The following is an 18419-nucleotide window of genomic DNA, read 5'->3' as shown; positions in this document are numbered from 1 at the left end:
ATCGGCTGTCCGTTACTGATCTGATCTGCTATCTGTTACTGATCTGATCGGCTGTCTGTTACTGATCTGATCGGCTGTCTGTTACTGATCTGATCGGCTGTCCGTTACTGATCTGATCTGCTGTCTGTTACTGATCTGATCTTCTGTCCATTACTGATCTGATCTTCTGTCTGTTACTGATCTGATCTTCTGTCCGTTACTGATCTGATCTTCTGTCCATTACTGATCTGATCTTCTGTCTGTTACTGATCTGATCGGCTGTCTGTTACTTATTTGATCTTCTGTCCGTTACTGATCTGATCTGCTGTCTGTTACTGATCTGATCTTCTGTCCGTTACTGATCTGGGGCCGTATTCACAAAGAATTTTAAGGCTAAAAGTAGCTCCTAACTGGCGAATTTAGTAGCAACTCCTAAAAATAATGGGCGTGTCACTCCTAACTTTAGGACTCCTCATTTTTTTCACTAAGAGTAATTCACGAAGCATTTTAGCCCTAAAAGTAGCACTTAAGTCTGGGACAGCTTAAAAGAAGTCGAGAGGACTCCTAACTCACTAAGACCTATTCACAAAGGATTGTAGCGCATATCACCGCCTCGCATCGTCCGGGGTCTGCGACACAAGCGGGAATGCTGCATTGATCTGCAAACAAATCTTCTCCTATGTCTCACGCTTAGTTTTACTTGATATCCCAGTGTCGAATTTCCCTTTTATTTTTATTTTTTTATTTTTTCAGCCCCAACTGGGCCAGCAGCAGTAACTGATCCTGCGTCCAGTTGGGCTTTCTTTTCCGTTTTGGCGAGTTCATAATCCACCGTCATTCAACTATTACATTACTTCAATAGGAGCAACATTTACTTGCTTTAAGTAGTCTATTTAGGCTATGGAAGCTTGTTTCCGCCACAGAATGAAAAATAAAAAAGCTAATTGCGACTTTTTGTCTCACAACTGCGACTTTATTTCTCACAATTCTGACTTCATATCTCGCAATTGTGAGATAAAAAGTCGCAATTATTTTAATTTATTTTTATTCAGTGGCGGAAACAAGCTTCTATACTAATAGGATGTCAATTAACCAAGCAAGTGTTAATGCAAGTGTCGTTTTTCATTATTAGGCAAGTGGCGGTTTCATCAGGGTATTAGGCTACCTTAATTTAATTTAATTGAATTCACCACTTTTCTCTCTCTTTCTGCCTTTTTAGAATTACACTTCACTGGGGCCTGCACAAACATGTCATTATATATGCATTTCGATGACATTACTATTATCATTTTGTGTAGGACACAGACATATTTAGATTTCGTAATTCCATGATTTGTTGCGTCTGTGTTATGTTCCGCATGATGGCCCTGTCATCTAACAACCAATCACCGTGATCATTGCGAGGAAACTCGTGCATGAGAATTGACGTCATCCATAGCAACGAAGACTCACTCTTAGTTTAGGAGTTGTCATTTTTCCTTACTAAGAGTAGGTCTGAAAGGCGTTGTGAATAACTTTTAAGAGAAAACTCCTAGCTAAAATATTTTAATGGGATTTAGGAGTACTCCTAGTGGTAAAATAAAATTCTTTGTGAATACGGCCCCTGATCTTCTGTCCGTTACTGATCTGATCTTCTGTTCGTTACTGATCTGATCTTCCAGTGTTTCCCCTACAATGTATTCAGCAGCGGCGCAGCGCCGCCGCTGGATTTTCAGCGCCGCTGTAAAATCTTTCCATGATCAGTAATATCACGACATTCTCTTCATTCACGTACACACCTAAAAACACTGAGACATGGCGACCGGCGGCGCTGCATGCGGTGGCTCTGAATCCACTTGTAAACAAGGAGGAAGGAGCCACATATGGAAATATTTTCGATTAGGCTAATGTCACGTTGCCATAAGTGGCCGTTCACATAGCGCGTTTTTTGCGCGTGCAAATTCATTATTTCAAATGCGGCCGGCGCACTCGTTTTTCCAAGCGCGCCTCTGTTCATGGTTGCATAGCAACGACAGACGGATAGATCTTCTGTCCGTTACTGATCTGATCTTCTGTTGGTTACTGATCTGATCTTCTGTCCCTTACTGATCTGATCTACTGTTTGTTACTGATCTGATCTTCTGTCCGTTACTGATCTGATCTTCTGTTGGTTACTGATCTGATCTTCTGTCCCTTACTGATCTGATCTACTGTTTGTTACTGATCTGATCGGCTGTCCGTTACTGATCTGATCGGCTGTCGGTTACTGATCTGATCTTCTGTCTGTTACTGATCTGATCGGCTGTCCATTACTCATCTGATCTTCTGTTTGTTATTGATCTGATCGGCTGTCTGTTACTGATCTGATCTGATCTTCTGTTCGTTACTGATCTGATCTTCTGTCTGTTACTGATCTGATCTTCTGTCTGTTACTGATCTGATCGGCTGTCCCTTACTGATCTGATCTTCTGTTTGTTACTGATCTGATCGGCTGTCCATTACTGATCTGATCTTCTGTTTGTCACTGATCTGATCGGCTGTCTGTTACTGATCTGATCTTCTGTCTGTTACTGATCTGATCTTCTCTCCGTTACTGATCTGATCGGCTGTCTGTTACTGATCTGATCTTCTGTTCGTTACTGATCTGATCTTCTGTTCGTTACAGATCTGATCGGCTGTCTGTTACTGATCTGATCTTCTGTCTGTTACTGATCTGATCGGCTGTCTTTTACTGATCTGATCTTCTGTCTGTTACTGATCTGATCTTCTGTTCGTTACTGATCTGATCGGCTGTCTGTTACTGATCTGATCTGATCTTCTGTTCGTTACTGATCTGATCTTCTGTTCGTTTCTGATCTGATCTTCTGTCCATTACTCATCTGATCTTCTGTTTGTTACTGATCTGATCTTCTGTCCATTACTCATCTGATCTTCTGTCTGTTACTGATCTGATCTTCTGTCCATTACTCATCTGATCTTCTGTCTGTTACTGATCTGATCTTCTGTCCATTACTCATCTGATCTTCTGTCTGTTACTGATCTGATCTTCTGTCCATTACTCATCTGATCTTCTGTTTGTTACTGATCTGATCTTCTGTTCGTTACTGATCTGATCTTCTGTTCGTTACAGATCTGATCGGCTGTCTGTTACTGATCTGATCTTCTGTCTGTTACTGATCTGATCTTCTGTCCATTACTCATCTGATCTTCTGTTTGTTACTGATCTGATCTTCTGTCCGTTACTGATCTGATCGGCTGTCTGTTACTGATCTGATCGGCTGTCTGTTACTGATCTGATCGGCTGTCTGTTACTGATCTGATCTTCTGTCTGTTACTGATCTGATCGGCTGTCCGTTACTGATCTGATCGGCTGTCCGTTACTGATTTGATCGGCTGTCCGTTACTGATCTGATCTTCTGTCTGTTACTCATATGATCTTCTGTCCGTTACTGATCTGATCTTCTGTTCGTTACTGATCTGATCTTCTGTCCGTTACTGATCTGATCTTCTGTCCGTTACTGATCTGATCGGCTGTCCGTTACTGATTTGATCGGCTGTCCGTTACTGAGCTTATCTTCTGTTAATAATCGTGTGTGTGTGTGTGTGTGTGTGTGTGTGTCTGTAGATGATGTGCGAGGTGATGCCCACCATCAGCGAGGCGGAGGTCGGTGGGAACGGAGGCGCTCTGGGCTCCAGCTCTCCCGGACAGACGGACTCTGAGGGTCACTTTGAGTCTCTGATGGTGTCTATGCTGGAGGAGAGAGACAGACTGCTGGACACACTCCGAGAGACGCAGGAGAACCTGTGTGTGACACAGAGCAAACTCCATGAGATTAGCCACGACAGAGACTCCCTACAGAGACAGCTCAACAGCGCTCTGCCACAGGTAACACACGTCACATGCACTGTCACAGGTAACACGCGTCACATGCACTGTCACAGGTAACACGCGTCACATACGCACTGTCACAGGTAACGCACGTCACACACGCTGTGTCACAGGTAACACGCGTCACACGCACTGTCACAGGTAACACACGTCACACACGCTCTGCCACAGGTAACACACGTCACACACGCTCTGCCACAGGTAACACACGTCACACACGCTCTGCCACAGGTAACACATGCACTGCCACAGGTAACACACGTCACACGCACTGCCACAGGTAACACACGCACTGCCACAGGTAACACACGTCACACGCACTGCCACAGGTAACACACGTCACACGCACTGCAACAGGTAACACACGTCACGCACTGCAACAGGTAACACACGTCACACTCACTGCCACAGGTAACACACACACATCACACGCACTGCCACAGGTAACACGTCACACTCACTGCCACAGGTAACACACACACATCACACGCACTGCCACAGGTAACACACGTCACACACACTGCCACAGGTAACGCACGTCACACGCACTGCCACAGGTAACATACATCACACGCACTGCCACAGGTAACACGTCACACTCACTGCCACAGGTAACACACGTCACACGCACTGCCACAGGTAACGCACGTCACACGCACTGCCACAGGTAACACGTCACACTCACTGCCACAGGTAACACACGTTACACGCACTGCCACAGGTAACGCACGTCACACGCACTGCCACAGGTAACACGTCACACTCACTGCCACAGGTAACACACGTCACACGCACTGCCACAGGTAACGCACTTCACACGCACTGCCACAGGTAACGCACTTCACACGCACTGCCACAGGTAACGCACTTCACACGCACTGCCACAGGTAACACACACACATCACACGCACTGCCACAGGTAACACACATCACACGCACTGCCACAGGTAACACACGTCACACGCACTGCCACAGGTAACACACATCACACGCACTGCCACAGGTAACACACGTCACACGCACTGCCACAGGTAACACACGTCACACGCAGTGCCACAGGTAACACACACACACATCACACGCACTGCCACAGGTAACACACGTCACACGCACTGCCACAGGTAACACACGTCACACACGTTCTGCCACAGGTAACGCACGTCACACGCACTGACACGGGTAACACACGTCACACGCACTGACACAGGTAACACACGTCACACGCACTGACACAGGTAACACACGTCACACGCACTGACACAGGTAACACACGTCACACGCACTGACACAGGTAACACATGTCACACGCACTGACACAGGTAAAACACGTCACACACGCTCTGCCACAGGTAACGCACGTCACACGCACTGTTACAGGTAACACACGTCACACGCACTGACACAGGTAACGCACGTCACACGCACTGCCACAGGTAACACATGTCACACGCACTGCCACAGGTAACGCACGTCACACCCACTGTTACAGGTAACACACGTCACACGCACTGACACAGGTAACACATGTCACACGCACTGCCACAGGTAACGCACGTCACACGCACTGTTACAGGTAACACACGTCACACGCACTGACACAGGTAACGCACGTCACACGCACTGACACAGGTAACACATGTCACACGCACTGACACAGGTAAAACACGTCACACACGCTCTGCCACAGGTAACGCACGTCACACGCACTGTTACAGGTAACACACGTCACACGCACTGACACAGGTAACGCACGTCACACGCTCTTTCACAGGTAACACACGTCACACGCACTGCCACAGGTAACACACGTCACACTAACTGTCACAGGTAACACACGTCACACGCACTGCCACAGGTAACACACGCACTGCCACAGGTAACACACGCACTGCCACAGGTAACACACGTCACACGCACTGCAACAGGTAACGCACGTCACACGCACTGCCACAGGTAACACACGTCACACGCACTGCCACAGGTAACACAAGTCACACGCACTGCCACAGGTAACACACGTCACACGCACTGCCACAGGTAACACACGTCACACGCACTGCCACAGGTAACACACGTCAAACACACTGCCACAGGTAACGCACGTCACACACACTGTCACATGTAACACACATCACACGCACTGCCACAGGTAACACGTCACACTCACTGCCACAGGTAACACACGTCACACGCACTGCCACAGGTAACGCACGTCACACGCACTGCCACAGATAACACGTCACACGCACTGCCACAGGTAACACACACACATCACACGCACTGCCACAGGTAACACACGTCACACACACTGCCACAGGTAACGCACGTCACACGCACTGCCACAGGTAACATACATCACACACGCTCTGCCATAGGTAACACATGCACTGCCACAGGTAACACACGTCACACGCACTGCCACAGGTAACACACGCACTGCCACAGGTAACACACGTCACACGCACTGCCACAGGTAACACACGTCACACGCACTGCAACAGGTAACACACGTCACGCACTGCAACAGGTAACACACGTCACACTCACTGCCACAGGTAACACACACACATCACACGCACTGCCACAGGTAACACGTCACACTCACTGCCACAGGTAACACACACACATCACACGCACTGCCACAGGTAACACACGTCACACACACTGCCACAGGTAACGCACGTCACACGCACTGCCACAGGTAACATACATCACACGCACTGCCACAGGTAACACGTCACACTCACTGCCACAGGTAACACACGTCACACGCACTGCCACAGGTAACGCACGTCACACGCACTGCCACAGGTAACACGTCACACTCACTGCCACAGGTAACACACGTTACACGCACTGCCACAGGTAACGCACGTCACACGCACTGCCACAGGTAACACGTCACACTCACTGCCACAGGTAACACACGTCACACGCACTGCCACAGGTAACGCACTTCACACGCACTGCCACAGGTAACGCACTTCACACGCACTGCCACAGGTAACGCACGTCACACGCACTGCCACAGGTAACACACACACATCACACGCACTGCCACAGGTAACACACATCACACGCACTGCCACAGGTAACACACGTCACACGCAGTGCCACAGGTAACACACGTCACACTAACTGTCACAGGTAACGCACCTCACACGCACTGCCACAGGTAACACACGTCACACGCACTGCCACAGGTAACACACGCACTGCCACAGGTAACACACGCACTGCCACAGGTAACACACGTCACACGCACTGCCACAGGTAACACACGTCACACGCACTGCCACAGGTAACACACGTCACACGCACTGCCACAGGTAACACGTCACACGCACTGCCACAGGTAACACACGTCACACGCACTGCCACAGGTAACACACGTCAAACACACTGCCACAGGTAACGCACGTCACACACACACTGTCACATGTAACACACATCACACGCACTGCCACAGGTAACACGTCACACTCACTGCCACAGGTAACACACGTCACACGCACTGCCACAGGTAACGCACGTCACACGCACTGCCACAGATAACACGTCACACGCACTGCAACAGGTAACACGTCACACTCACTGCCACAGGTAACACACGTTACACGCACTGCCACAGGTAATGCACGTCACACGCACTGCCACAGGTAACACACGCACTGCAACAGGTAACACACTGCACACGCACTGCAACAGGTAACACACGGCACACGCACTGCCACAGGTAACACACGTCACACGCACTGCCACAGGTAACACTTCACACTCACTGCCACAGGTAACACAAGTCACACCCACTGCCACAGTTCACACACGTCACACACACTGCAACAGGTAACACACGTCACACGCACTGCAACAGGTAACACAGGTATCACACGCACTGCCACAGGTAACACACGTCTCACGCACTGCCACAGGTAACACACACACATCACACGCACTGCCACAGGTAACACGCGTCACACGCACTGCCACAGGTAACGCACGTCTCACGCACTGCAACGGTTAACACACGTCACACGCACTGCCACAGGTAACACGTCACACGCACTGCCACAGGTAACACACGTCTCACGCACTGCAACGGTTAACACACGTCACACGCACTGCCACAGGTAACGCACGTCTCACGCACTGCAACGGTTAACACACGTCACACGCACTGCCACAGGTAACACACATCACACGCACTGCCACAGGTAACACACGTCACACGCACTGCAACGGTTAACACACGTCACACGCACTGCCACAGGTAACATGTCACACTCACTGCCACAGGTAACACACGTCACACGCACTGCCACAGGTAACACACACACATCACACGCACTGCCACAGGTAACACACGTCACACGCACTGCAACGGTTAACACACGTCACACGCACTGCCACAGGTAACACGTCACACGCACTGCCACAGGTAACACACGTCTCACTCATTGCCACAGGTAACACACGTCTCACTCATTGCCACAGGTAACACATCACACGCACTCTGCCACAGATAACACGTCACACGCACTGCCACAGATAACACGTCACACTCACTGCCACAGGTAACACACGTCACACGCACTGCCACAGGTAACACACACATCACACGCACTGCCACAGGTAACACACGTCACACGCACTGCAACGGTTAACACACGTCACACGCACTGCCACAGGTAACACGTCACACGCACTGCCACAGATAACACGTCACACGCACTGCCGCAGGTAACACACGTCTCACTCACTGCCACAGATAACACGTCACACGCACTGCCACAGGTAACACACACACATCACACGCACTGCCGCAGGTAACACACGTCTCACTCACTGCCACAGATAACACGTCACACGCACTGCCACAGGTAACATGTCACACTCACTGCCACAGGTAACACACGTCACACGCACTGCCACAGGTAACACACACACATCACACGCACTGCCACAGGTAACACACGTCACACGCACTGCAACGGTTAACACACGTCACACGCACTGCCACAGGTAACACTTCACACTCACTGCCACAGGTAACACAAGTCACACCCACTGCCACAGTTCACACACGTCACACACACTGCAACAGGTAACACACGTCACACGCACTGCAACAGGTAACACAGGTATCACACGCACTGCCACAGGTAACACACGTCTCACGCACTGCCACAGGTAACACACACACATCACACGCACTGCCACAGGTAACACGCGTCACACGCACTGCCACAGGTAACGCACGTCTCACGCACTGCAACGGTTAACACACGTCACACGCACTGCCACAGGTAACACGTCACACGCACTGCCACAGGTAACACACGTCTCACGCACTGCAACGGTTAACACACGTCACACGCACTGCCACAGGTAACGCACGTCTCACGCACTGCAACGGTTAACACACGTCACACGCACTGCCACAGGTAACACACATCACACGCACTGCCACAGGTAACACACGTCACACGCACTGCAACGGTTAACACACGTCACACGCACTGCCACAGGTAACATGTCACACTCACTGCCACAGGTAACACACGTCACACGCACTGCCACAGGTAACACACACACATCACACGCACTGCCACAGGTAACACACGTCACACGCACTGCAACGGTTAACACACGTCACACGCACTGCCACAGGTAACACGTCACACGCACTGCCACAGGTAACACACGTCTCACTCATTGCCACAGGTAACACACGTCTCACTCATTGCCACAGGTAACACATCACACGCACTCTGCCACAGATAACACGTCACACGCACTGCCACAGATAACACGTCACACTCACTGCCACAGGTAACACACGTCACACGCACTGCCACAGGTAACACACACATCACACGCACTGCCACAGGTAACACACGTCACACGCACTGCAACGGTTAACACACGTCACACGCACTGCCACAGGTAACACGTCACACGCACTGCCACAGATAACACGTCACACGCACTGCCGCAGGTAACACACGTCTCACTCACTGCCACAGATAACACGTCACACGCACTGCCACAGGTAACACACACACATCACACGCACTGCCGCAGGTAACACACGTCTCACTCACTGCCACAGATAACACGTCACACGCACTGCCACAGGTAACATGTCACACTCACTGCCACAGGTAACACACGTCACACGCACTGCCACAGGTAACACACACACATCACACGCACTGCCACAGGTAACACACGTCACACGCACTGCAACGGTTAACACACGTCACACGCACTGCCACAGGTAACACGTCACACGCACTGCCACAGGTAACACACGTCTCACTCATTGCCACAGGTAACACACGTCTCACTCATTGCCACAGGTAACACATCACACGCACTCTGCCACAGATAACACGTCACACGCACTGCCACAGATAACACGTCACACTCACTGCCACAGGTAACACACGTCACACGCACTGCCACAGGTAACACACACATCACACGCACTGCCACAGGTAACACACGTCACACGCACTGCAACGGTTAACACACGTCACACGCACTGCCACAGGTAACACGTCACACGCACTGCCACAGATAACACGTCACACGCACTGCCGCAGGTAACACACGTCTCACTCACTGCCACAGATAACACGTCACACGCACTGCCACAGGTAACACACACACATCACACGCACTGCCACAGGTAACACACATCACACGCACTGCCACAGGTAACACACGTCACACGCACTGCCACAGGTAACACACGTCACACGCAGTGCCACAGGTAACACACACACATCACACGCACTGCCACAGGTAACACACGTCACACGCACTGCCACAGGTAACACACGTCACACTAACTGTCACAGGTAACGCACCTCACACGCACTGCCACAGGTAACACACGTCACACGCACTGCCACAGGTAACACACGCACTGCCACAGGTAACACACGCACTGCCACAGGTAACACACGTCACACGCACTGCAACAGGTAACGCACGTCACACGCACTGCCACAGGTAACACACGTCACACGCACTGCCACAGGTAACACACGTCACACGCACTGCCACAGGTAACACACGTCACACGCACTGCCAGAGGTAACACGTCACACGCACTGCCACAGGTAACACACGTCAAACACACTGCCACAGGTAACGCACGTCACACACACACTGTCACATGTAACACACATCACACGCACTGCCACAGGTAACACACGTCACACTCACTGCCACAGGTAACACACGTCACACGCACTGCCACAGGTAACGCACGTCACACGCACTGCCACAGATAACACGTCACACGCACTGCAACAGGTAACACGTCACACTCACTGCCACAGGTAACACACGTTACACGCACTGCCACAGGTAATGCACGTCACACGCACTGCCACAGGTAACACACGCACTGCAACAGGTAACACACGGCACACGCACTGCAACAGGTAACACAGGTATCACACGCACTGCCACAGGTAACACACGTCTCACGCACTGCCACAGGTAACACACACACATCACACGCACTGCCACAGGTAACACACGTCACACGCACTGCAACGGTTAACACACGTCACACGCACTGCCACAGGTAACGCACGTCTCACGCACTGCAACGGTTAACACACGTCACACGCACTGCCACAGGTAACACGTCACACGCACTGCCACAGGTAACACACGTCTCACGCACTGCAACGGTTAACACACGTCACACGCACTGCCACAGGTAACGCACGTCTCACGCACTGCAACGGTTAACACACGTCACACGCACTGCCACAGGTAACACACATCACACGCACTGCCACAGGTAACACACGTCACACGCACTGCAACGGTTAACACACGTCACACGCACTGCCACAGGTAACATGTCACACTCACTGCCACAGGTAACACACGTCACACGCACTGCCACAGGTAACACACACACATCACACGCACTGCCACAGGTAACACACGTCACACGCACTGCAACGGTTAACACACGTCACACGCACTGCCACAGGTAACACGTCACACGCACTGCCACAGGTAACACACATCTCACTCATTGCCACAGGTAACACACGTCTCACTCATTGCCACAGGTAACACATCACACGCACTCTGCCACAGATAACACGTCACACTCACTGCCACAGGTAACACACGTCACACGCACTGCCACAGGTAACACACACACATCACACGCACTGCCACAGGTAACACACGTCACACGCACTGCAACGGTTAACACACGTCACACGCACTGCCACAGGTAACACGTCACACGCACTGCCACAGATAACACGTCACACGCACTGCCGCAGGTAACACACGTCTCACGCACTGCAACAGGTAACGCACGTCACACGCACTGCAACAGGTAACGCACGTCACACGCACTGCAACAGGTTACGCACGTCACACGCACTGCCACAGGTAACGCACGTCACACGCACTGCCAACAGGTAACACACGTCACACGCACTGCCACATGTAACGCACGTCACACGCACTGCCACAGGTAACACACGTCTCACTCACTGCCACAGGTAACACGTCACACTCACTGCCACAGGTAACGCACGTCACACGCACTGCCACTCTGCCACAGATAACACGTCACACTCACTGCCACAGGTAACACACGTCACACGCACTGCCACAGGTAACACACACACATCACACGCACTGCCACAGGTAACACACGTCACACGCACTGCAACGGTTAACACACGTCACACGCACTGCCACAGGTAACACGTCACACGCACTGCCACAGATAACACGTCACACGCACTGCCGCAGGTAACACACGTCTCACTCACTGCCACAGATAACACGTCACACGCACTGCCACAGGTAACACACGTCACACGCACTGCAACAGGTAACGCACGTCACACGCACTGCAACAGGTAACGCACGTCACACGCACTGCAACAGGTTACGCACGTCACACGCACTGCCACAGGTAACGCACGTCACACGCACTGCCAACAGGTAACACACGTCACACGCACTGCCACATGTAACGCACGTCACACGCACTGCCACAGGTAACACACGTCTCACTCACTGCCACAGGTAACACGTCACACTCACTGCCACAGGTAACGCACGTCACACGCACTGCCACAGGTAACGCACGTCACACGCACTGCCACAGGTAACGCACGTCACACGCACTGCCACAGGTAACACACGTCACACGCACTGCCACAGGTAACACACATCACACGCACTGCCACAGGTAACACACATCACACGCACTGCAACGGTTAACACACGTCACACGCACTGCCACAGGTAACACACGTCACACACACTGCCACAGGTAACACACGTCACACACACTGCCACAGGTAACGCACGTCACACGCACTGTCACATGTAACACACATCACACGCACTGCCACAGGTAACACGTCACACTCACTGCCACAGGTAACACACGTCACACGCACTGCCACAGGTAACGCACGTCACACGCACTGCCACAGGTAACACACGTTACACGCACTGCCACAGGTAACACACGTTACACGCACTGCCACAGGTAACACACGTTACACGCACTGCCACAGGTAACACTTCACACTCACTGCCACAGGTAACACAAGTCACACGCACTGCCACAGTTAACACACGTCACACTCACTGCCACAGGTAACACACGTCACACGCACTGCCACAGGTAACACACGTCACACACACTGCAACAGGTAACACACGTCACACGCACTGCAACAGGTAACACAGGTATCACACTCACTGCCACAGGTAACACACGTCTCACGCACTGCCACAGGGAACACACGTCTCGCGCACTGCCACAGGTAACACGTCACACGCACTGCCACAGGTAACACACGTCTCACGCACTGCCACAGGTAACACATCACATGCACTGCCACAGGTAACACACGTCTCACTCACTGCCACAGATAAACGTCACACGCACTGCCACAGGTAACACACGTCTCACTCACTGCCACAGAAAACACGTCACACGCACTGCCACAGGTAACGCACGTCAGACGCACTGCCACCGGTAACACACGTCTCACTCACTGCCACAGGTAACACACGTCTCACTCACTGCCACAGATAACACATCACACGCACTGCCACAGGTAACACACGTCTCACTCACTGCCACAGATAACACGTCACACGCACTGCCACAGGTAACACACGTCTCACTCACTGCCACAGATAACATGTCACACGCACTGCCACAGATAACACGTCACACGCACTGCCACAGGTAACACACGTCTCACTCATTGCCACAGGTAACACACGTCTCACTCATTGCCACAGGTAACACACGTCTCACTCATTGCCACAGGTAACACACACACATCACACGCACTCTGCCACAGATAACACATCACACGCACTGCCACAGGTAACACACGTCTCACTCACTGCCACAGATAACACGTCACACGCACTGCCACAGGTAACACACGTCTCACTCACTGCCACAGATAACACGTCACACGCACTGCCACAGATAACACGTCTCACTCACTGCCACAGATAACACGTCTCACGCACTGCCACAGGTAACAAGTCACACGCACTGCCTCAGGTAACACGTCACACGCACTGCCACAGATAACACGTCACACGCACTGCCACAGGTAACACGTCTCACGCACTGCCACAGATAACACGTCACACGCACTGCCACAGGTAACACACGTCTCACGCACTGCCACAGGTAACACGTCACACGCACTGCCACAGGTAACACGTCACACGCACTGCCACAGATAACAAGTCACACGCACTGCCACAGGTAACACACGTCTCACTCACTGCCACAGATAACACGTCTCACGCACTGCCACAGGTAACACACGTCTCACGCACTGCCATAGGTAACACGTCACACGCACTGCCACAGGTAACACGTCACACGCACTGCCACAGATAACACGTCACACGCACTGCCACAGGTAACACGTCTCACGCACTGCCACAGATAACACGTCACACGCACTGCCACAGGTAACACACGTCACACGCACTGCCACAGGTAACACACGTCTCACTCACTGCCACAGATAACACGTCTCACGCACTGCCACAGGTAACACGTCACACGCACTGCCACAGGTAACACGTCACACGCACTGCCACAGGTAACACGTCTCACGCACTGCCACAGGTAACACGTCACACGCACTGCCACAGGTAACACGTCTCACGCACTGCCACAGGTAACACGTCACACGCACTGCCACAGGTAACACGTCACACGCACTGCCACAGGTAACACGTCTCACGCACTGCCACAGGTAACACGTCACACGCACTGCCACAGGTAACACGTCTCACGCACTGCCACAGATAACACGGTACACGCACTGCCACAGGTAACACACGTCTCACGCACTGCCACAGGTAACACACGTCACACGCACTGCAACAGGTAACGCACGTCACACGCACTGCAACAGGTTACGCACGTCACACGCACTGCCACATGTAACGCACGTCACACGCACTGCCAACAGGTAACACACGTCACACGCACTGCCACAGGTAACACACGTTACACGCACTGCCACAGGTAACACTTCACACTCACTGCCACAGGTAACACAAGTCACACGCACTGCCACAGTTCACACACGTCACACCCACTGCCACAGGTAACACACGTCACACACACTGCAACAGGTAACACACGTCACACGCACTGCAACAGGTAACACAGGTATCACATGCACTGCCACAGGTAACACACGTCTCACGCACTGCCACAGGTAACACATCACACGCACTGCCACAGGTAACACACGTCACACGCACTGCCACAGGTAACACACGTCTCACGCACTGCCACAGGGAACACACGTCTCGCTCACTGCCACAGATAACACGTCACACGCACTGCAACAGGTAACGCACGTCACACGCACTGCAACAGGTTACGCACGTCACACGCACTGCCACAGGTTACGCACGTCACACGCACTGCAGCGGTTAACACACGTCACACGCACTGCCACAGGTAACACACGTCACACGCACTGCCACAGATAACACGGTACACGCACTGCCACAGGTAACACACGTCTCACGCACTGCCACAGGTAACACACGTCACACGCACTGCAACAGGTAACGCACGTCACACGTACTGCAACAGGTTACGCACGTCACACACACTGCAACAGGTAACACACGTCACACGCACTGCAACAGGTAACACAGGTATCACATGCACTGCCACAGGTAACACACGTCTCACGCACTGCCACAGGTAACACATCACACGCACTGCCACAGGTAACACACGTCACACGCACTGCCACAGGTAACACACGTCTCACGCACTGCCACAGGGAACACACGTCTCGCTCACTGCCACAGATAACACGTCACACGCACTGCAACAGGTAACGCACGTCACACGCACTGCAACAGGTTACGCACGTCACACGCACTGCCACAGGTTACGCACGTCACACGCACTGCAGCGGTTAACACACGTCACACGCACTGCCACAGGTAACACACGTCACACGCACTGCCACAGATAACACGGTACACGCACTGCCACAGGTAACACACGTCTCACGCACTGCCACAGGTAACACACGTCACACGCACTGCAACAGGTAACGCACGTCACACGTACTGCAACAGGTTACGCACGTCACACGCACTGCCACATGTAACGCACGTCACACGCACTGCCAACAGGTAACACACGTCACACGCACTGCCACAGGTAACACACGTTACACGCACTGCCACAGGTAACACTTCACACTCACTGCCACAGGTAACACAAGTCACACGCACTGCCACAGTTCACACACGTCACACCCACTGCCACAGGTAACACACGTCACACACACTGCAACAGGTAACACACGTCACACGCACTGCAACAGGTAACACAGGTATCACATGCACTGCCACAGGTAACACACGTCTCACGCACTGCCACAGGTAACACATCACACGCACTGCCACAGGTAACACACGTCACACGCACTGCCACAGGTAACACACGTCTCACGCACTGCCACAGGGAACACACGTCTCGCTCACTGCCACAGGTAACACGTCACACGCACTGCCACAGGTAACACACGTCTCACGCACTGCCACAGGGAACACACGTCTCGCTCACTGCCACAGATAACACGTCACACGCACTGCAACAGGTAACGCACGTCACACGCACTGCAACAGGTTACGCACGTCACACGCACTGCCACAGGTTACGCACGTCACACGCACTGCAGCGGTTAACACACGTCACACGCACTGCCACAGGTAACACACGTCACACGCACTGCCACAGGTAACACACACACGTCACACGCACTGCAACAGGTTACGCACGTCACACGTACTGCCAACAGGTAACACACGTCACAGGCACTGCCACAGGTAACACACACACACATCACGCGCACTGCCACAGGTAACACACGTCACACACGTTCTGCCACAGGTAACGCACGTCACACGCACTGACACAGGTAACGCACGTCACACGCACCGACACAGGTAACGCACGTCACACTCACTGCCACAGGTAACACACACACATCACACGCACTGCCACATGTAACGCACGTCACACGCACTGCCACAGGTAACACACACACACATCACACGCACTGCCACATGTAACGCACGTCACACGCACTGCAACAGGTTACGCACGTCGCACGCACTGCCACAGGTTACGCACGTCACACGCACTGCAGCGGTTAACACGTCACACGCACTGCCACAGGTAACACACGTCACACGCACTGCCACAGGTAACACACACACATCACACGCACTGCCACATGTAACGCACGTCACACGCACTGCCACATGTAACGCACGTCACACGCACTGCCACAGGTAACACGCACACATCACACGCACTGCCACATGTAACGCACGTCACACGCACTGCTACAGGTAACGCACGTCACACGCACTGCCAACAGGTAACACACGTCACACGCACTGCCACAGGTAAAACACGTCACATGCACTGCCACAGGTAACACACACGCATCACACGCACTGCCACAGGTAACACACGTCACACGCACTGCCACATGTAACACACGTCACACGCACTGCCACATGTAACGCACGTCACACGCACTGCCAACAGGTAAAACACGTCACACGCACTGCCACAGGTAACACACACACATCACACGCACTGCCACAGGTAACGCACGTCACATGCACTGCCACAGGTAACACACGTCACACACGTTCTGCCACAGGTAACGCACGTCACACGCACTGACACAGGTAACACACGTCACACGCACTGACGCACTGACACAGGTAACGCACGTCACATGTAACGCACGTCACATGCACTGCCACAGGTAACGCACGTCACACGCACTGCCACAGGTAACGCTCGTCACACGCACTGCAACAGGTAACGCACGTCACACACACTCTGCTACAGGTAACGCACGTCACACCCACTGCTACAGGTAACGCACGTCACACACACTCTGCTACAGGTAACGCACGTCACACGCACTGCCACAGGTAACGCACGTCACACGCA

The 18419-nt window shown here is 52.6% G+C and overlaps 1 protein-coding gene across 21 annotated transcripts in view; it reads left to right on the top strand.

Moving 5' to 3' along the window:
• The window catches only part of ppfia1 (PTPRF interacting protein alpha 1), a 125330-nt gene that overhangs the window by 6393 nt on the left and 100518 nt on the right, over positions 1-18419 (top strand). For all 21 annotated transcript variants that reach the window (XM_077232501.1, XM_077232504.1, XM_077232491.1 and 18 more), the window contains exon 2: positions 3584-3844. In XM_077232501.1, coding sequence (XP_077088616.1) covers positions 3584-3844 — 261 coding nt within the window. The remainder of the gene's footprint in view (positions 1-3583; positions 3845-18419) is intronic.

The sequence above is a fragment of the Siphateles boraxobius genome, unplaced genomic scaffold, assembly GCF_051911475.1.
Source record: "Siphateles boraxobius isolate OS27281-9 unplaced genomic scaffold, OSU_SipBor_1 172, whole genome shotgun sequence".
Taxonomy (NCBI): domain Eukaryota; kingdom Metazoa; phylum Chordata; class Actinopteri; order Cypriniformes; family Leuciscidae; genus Siphateles; species Siphateles boraxobius.
Note: the sequence above shows the minus strand (reverse complement) of the source record. Positions and strands in the feature narration are given on the sequence as shown.